At 36.3% G+C, this 5,863-nt stretch overlaps 1 protein-coding gene across 1 annotated transcript; it reads right to left on the minus strand.

Moving 5' to 3' along the window:
• Nucleotides 1-1,183: 1,183 nt before the first annotated feature.
• On the minus strand, nt 1,184-5,863 carry LOC107582867 (cytochrome c oxidase subunit NDUFA4-like). The gene is made up of 4 exons (XM_016268884.1): nt 5,711-5,863; nt 3,774-3,862; nt 3,450-3,510; nt 1,184-1,492 (listed from the first exon to the last, which is right to left on the minus strand). The coding sequence occupies exons 1-4, from the start codon at nt 5,750-5,752 to the stop codon at nt 1,436-1,438; spliced, it is 249 nt and encodes an 82-aa protein (XP_016124370.1). The 5' UTR covers nt 5,753-5,863; the 3' UTR covers nt 1,184-1,435.

Here is a 5,863-nt window from a genome sequence, read left to right on the forward strand (position 1 = left end):
AAATCTTACTATTTTTAAACATATTTCCCAAATTATCAGTAAAACACTGTGAAAATAAACAATGTCACATTTATTCTGAATTAGCATTTCTATAGCTTTCTGAATCAGTCCATATCCGTCCGTTGTATTTTAGATATAAATTGAAGCTCTGGCATGTCATAACTTAGCCTATGCCTCATGCACTTAAAATAGGCTATCAATCGAAAGTAACATGCTCACAATATAGGCTATTACCTAGAGGTTTTTCCACTCGCACACCTTCCCCGTCACATAGAGAAAAAACATGTATAACACTACATAGATCTCATCAGAGACTTCCTCTTACATGTACTCCTCCTCTTAAACATTTTCCGTTTCGATCCCAAGCTAATAAACACACGTAACCCTTTTTATACATTCTGACTGGTGTGTGAAGTGTTTTAGTTACCAGTTGTCAGTTTCCTTCCTTCCGCTAGAGGACTCTGCCATGCAGCCGTGGGGTTTTGACAGCAGTAAGAAAAATCGAAGGGTGTTGATTACCCTCGTAATGAACACCCCATCGTAAGTCAAGTTTGTCCAGGAAGGCAGCAGTCTGAAATCGGACCCAAATCGGTTTCATCAACATAGAACTGATGCATGTGCCTCATGAGTTTAGTAACATGCCTAGATGTTATGATAGACATACGCAGAGGTAACTTTCTCCACGTCAACACCTCACTACTCCCAGGTGTAGAAAAAAAAGACAAGTTTCTTGACACTGACATCAATACTAGAGCAACCATATAGAGCAGTGCTTCCCAACCAGGTAAAGCCCACTAAGGCACCTCAGCAACCTTCAAAAGAAGCCACTGGATGATTTATGTGTATGAATATTTATTAACTATAAAATTAATATTTTTAAAACAATACAAATTTAAATGCTTAAACCATACTCTTTTCCCTCCTCAACTGTTTTAATTGAAGAATGTAGTTTTAAGAAATCACAAAATGAATCAAATTGAACTATCACCAGCTACTTTAAATTTAAAAAAGTCGAAAATAAGCAACAGCAAAAGTGTCAGAGGCAATGTTTTAGCTTTGCAAAATAGCAATATGAACAGTGAAAATCAGATTTGAAAACTAAATCAGATTTGTTTGCAGTGTGAACAAAGATTTCGTCTCAGAAACATTCATAAAAACACCTAAATAATCATGAGACATGAACTGGTTTTTCACTGTATGTGGGAGAAAACCCTTTACTAATAGTTTTTGACTACAAAGAACTGAGAGAAAATACAAGAGACATCATAGATGTTAAAAGGGGATCCAGGAAAGCAAAGACAAGATTGTGCAATTTAGTCTTCTTTGCATAAATTAGGAACCAGGGCTGTTGAGGAAAAGTGTGCGGACGTCTTGTTTTTTAGTTTGTTTTTAAACCTTTGGTCCAGCACCGGGCGTCTGGATTCCCTGGATTCGTTTAGAAGTCAGGACGGTCCTTCTTCAGCTTGCTGTAGTCCGTGCTCACTGCATAGAACTTGAAAAAGAAACCGAAAACTGAGAATACAAAATAAGCTGTTTAACAACATGCACTCTGCAAAATCCATTAACTCCACTGCCTGTTTAAGTATTGAACTTGAACTCGACTCCACATCAAATTCACATTAAGACACGAGCACGATTAGATTTGTACCAACTAACAGAACACATAAAATGAGCTTATGAAGCGCTTAATGAATTAAACTCATTTAGATCTGAGATTAGGTCCTGATACGGTCCTTCAGTCACATCTTTTAATAGGATCCCCTCAGGCGCTCCGGCAACAATGGTGGGATTAAGTGCTATACTAACACCACATACACTGGTCAGTTAGTTTGCAAACTCAAAATTGTTGTTTGCATGCTGGATGCTAAACATTTTGAAGAGTGCTTTATCATTACATTAAAAGAACGTTCTGAATCAAAGCAAACGTTTTATCAGTTACCACAGACTATAACTTTGATCAGTCCCTCACTTCATAAAAATCAAGCCAAAATCAAGTTTGAAGTAAGATTAAAATGGTCAAGATAAGGAATTTCAGAGGGTATAAAAGCAGAAATTATAGTTCTTCAGTACAAAAAATGTGTTGTTTGAGCTGTGAAGTTGTTTAAAACATACATTCAGCAGGTTTACCCACTTTACATGGTCATAACAGAAGTAAAACACGGGGGCTTTTTTAAGAGAAAGGGTTTTTTTTTCATGCTAGGGTCATGTTATAATGTTATTTTTAAAACATTGAGTTTTGTTAAATGTTCATCCCATTGGCTCTACAGTGCAACCAAATTACTGTGTGCAAATGTGAAAAATTTAGGCTCAACGTTGTGATTGACCTGATCCAAGATCATAAAGAATTGCATACAGGATCCAAAATGAAAACTCACAATATAATTATGTGCATTTATAGTCTAACGAGGTGCGTGTTTCAAAGTGAACTGCAACAGTGCACACAATCTGTTTTTAGCAGTTCAAGTTCAGGTAAGTTCAACCATCTTGTAATAAGAATCGTTTAGAAACCCGTTATCTTGTGTTTTTCTGCCTAAATATAATCTGTATGGTTTAACGAATGAAAGCAAAAATTAAGACAGCACAATATTAGTATTGTAATTTTACTGTTGCAACAAAATTATTCATATTTTACAGTACAATAGTAATATTGCTATAGTAGCATTTTATTAATTAGTCTATTTTTGTATGTACTAATGTATATACACACAATTTATATAAAATATTGTAAATATGAATAATAATAGTAGTAATTATTATTGCATCGTTTTTTTTTATGTTTTCCATAAAAACAATAGACATTCTTGAAATTCTGTCATTATTGAAAAGCTCAGTTTTCTCATGCCTACTTTTGAATGTTCTTATTGTGGCACAGTAATGGTATGTTGCTTTAAAATTTGTAAGCAAAGAGCCCTTTAGTGACTTGTTCACTAGGCTTCCATTAAAAGTACTTTTACTGTAAATGCAATTGTTTCAAACTGAAGGACGAGTCCAAATTATTTTTCAATTCCACAGATGCTGTTGACAGAACTTGGATGGAACCCAGAACATTCCTTTCACGAGTTCACGCTTACATATAATTAGCTGAAGTATGGTAATGCATATTCAGCGTGCTGTCCGGGGAAGGGCTCCAAGCTCGGGAATGGCCCGTACCTAGAGTACCCCCCCGTATAAGTGTAGTATGAACTCGAAGTGAGGAGATGGGGCGGAGGCGGGATGCTGATAACCGTCAATGGATAGAGGTAAGTCAGCTGTATTTATATCATGGTGTTGATTAACTTGAGTGCGCTCCAACTGTGTTAATTAGGCTAAGTATCTGACGCGCTCCTCCCAAACCTTGTTAATAAAACATCATTTAAATACATGGAACAAAATAAATCAGAATATAATACACTTAGAAGCAAGATACATCCTGAACACAGGGTATAAATGATCACGCACATGGATCATACCTTGTACTGATCATTGGGCCCTAGTTTATTCCAGGGCTCTGGGTTGTTCTTTTTGTCCCAGCTGTGGATGAAGCAAATGAGTGCAGAAATGAATGAGACATGCATGATAAAAATTATTAAATACAACGATGGCTTGAAGATCTGAGCAGCACTGTTGTTCTCTCCCAGTTGTTTGGGTCAAGATATGAAGAATCACAAATCAGATTCATCAATCACAATTACAATCGTTCCTCAATTAAAAAAGGCTGCAGGCCTGTGTTTTATCGTCTATTGTGAAAGACAGATGATTATTGGATTTGTATCTTCCATAGAACAGATGCTTACCAGACATCTGGGTTACGCAAGGCCAGGCGACCCAGATATGTCAGAGACATGGTGCATCCACCGCCAATGAAAATAAACAGTGGGATCAACTATGATGAGAGGTGAACAAAAAAATAGAAAAGAACATCAACTATAAAGCAAGTCAAATATAATAAGTGATGTAATAAACTTTGAAATCATGGTTGATGATCATCTAGTTTGGTGGATCACGACTGGTTTTGTTTCAGAATGTACATTTTATTGTATTCCAACTGGCAACCCAAAATATAATTTATTGTACACTGTAAAAAATGACCGTGAATTTAACGGTAAAAGACTGTAAAAATGCTACAGTAAAAACCTGTTAAATGGTTAACGGTAAATTCCCCTACTACGGTGAAAACCTGTATTGGACATTACATGTATTGGACATAAATTTTACGGTTGTATACCGTTTTTGGAAGTGAATAATACCGTATAATTTACAGAGACTAACCGTAAATTGACATTCCCAGAATTCCCTGCATTACATTTCAAATTTTATGTTTTTTTTGTTGAAATAACTATGTTTCTTCTTAGTTTTTTCTTATCAGTTTTGTATATTAGGGTTGTGTGTTACACCTAATTAAATGAATGTTTATTGCATTATTTCAGTTTCATGTGTGTTACCGTGATGGTGTTTGGTGTTTGTGTGAATGACACTGTGCACATTCTATATATGTTATTATTTAAAAGCTGCTTGTGACGGGCTTTGGTTCATCATGTGACTTTCTCATCACCACCTGCTTTTGGTGGTTATCAGTGTATTACAAAGATACAAAACAGATTTCAGTACTTCAGTAGGTTGGTATATTAACATTATATCAGTTAATGAAATTACGGTATTTAACTGTAAATTTAAGTTAAAACCGTAAAACCTAAAACGTTGCTACCGTATTTTTTACAGTAAAATTCAGGCAACCACAGCTGCCGGTTTTTTACCGTAAATTTTACAGTGTACATTAGCAAATGAAATGCCCAAAACCATACTACAGACCTCCAGTTGAGAACCACAAATCTAGATTATACAGCAATGAATGACATTACCATTACATAAACTGTTCACAAATGTTACTTCATGAAACACAAAAGCCTTAAATAACTCAAATATAATAAATTAGAGTTTCTCCTAAAACTTCCCACATGGGGCCAACTAACAAAGAAATATTAAGAATACGAAGATTACAGCTGTTTAAAAGTAAAAGTGTATTTGGCCGCGCTCGCTGGCTGTCCTTACCACAACACGCTCGCCCTTGAGCTGCAGACTAGGGATGGGCGTATCGATCCTAAGTATCGATATATCGATACTGACGCGAGTATCGAAAGTATCGATACTCAAGACAGCCCGTGCTGTCACGTGACACAAGGGCTCCTTGTGTTAAGTGCGCACACACGATAACACTCGTTTGAATGTCACTTCATTTAAATTATGTTTAAAATTCACCTCATTTTTTTTACATCAAGCCTCGCAATAAATATATGTGGCTAGCGCAATACATTGGGGAAAGTGTGTTGTTTACGTTACTTGTGTGACAGTTGCGACTGGTTTGACACTTTGACATATTTGTGTAGTTGTGGCTCTATATGAACATTTTGTTCGCTTAACAAAGCATTTTTTTTTTTATTCTGGGTTCTATATTATTTCTAAATAAGTTTGAGATTGCACTAAAAGGAGCGATTTTAGCCGATGAAATCACTGAGAGCAGATAATAACTTCCATTAATTTTCCAAGCCTGGGAATCACCATGTTTCAAATTTCGTGTAATTTAATCAATACGTATTTTTCAGATTAAATATTTCATATTCAGAGGTATAAATATCCAGACTGTCGTTTTAGCTAACGCTAGCGGGAGCGTTTCTACGCCTTCTTGCCACCGTTTTTCACAGGATAAATCGTCCAGAAATCATCGTTCACTTACGGCAGGGTGGCTTCTGAGTTGCCGGCTGAACGTGCTCAGCATAGTGATTGATGAGACGATATAAAATTTCCCAAAACCGTACAGAAAGAAAGGGACTGAGCGTGGCTCGTTGGCGAGCTCTAGCAGATCCGCTCCAGCACTGTCTGAGAGAAG

This window comes from Sinocyclocheilus grahami, unplaced genomic scaffold, assembly GCF_001515645.1.
Source record: "Sinocyclocheilus grahami isolate Dianchi unplaced genomic scaffold, SAMN03320097.WGS_v1.1 scaffold48.1, whole genome shotgun sequence".
Lineage (NCBI taxonomy): Eukaryota > Metazoa > Chordata > Actinopteri > Cypriniformes > Cyprinidae > Sinocyclocheilus > Sinocyclocheilus grahami.

What these genes read in the sequence shown, in the direction of transcription:
- LOC107582867 (XM_016268884.1), bottom strand. Translation starts at nt 5,752, where the DNA reads ATGCTGAGCACGTTCAGCCGGCAACTCAGAAGCCACCCTGCC. An exon ending in AACTCAGAAGCCACCCTGCC is followed by an intron (nt 3,863 to 5,710) that starts GTAAGTGAACGA and finishes CTCTCATCATAG; the next exon opens with TTGATCCCACTGTTTATTTT. An exon ending in GGCCCAATGATCAGTACAAG is followed by an intron (nt 1,493 to 3,449) that starts GTATGATCCATG and finishes TTCTTTTTCAAG; the next exon opens with TTCTATGCAGTGAGCACGGA.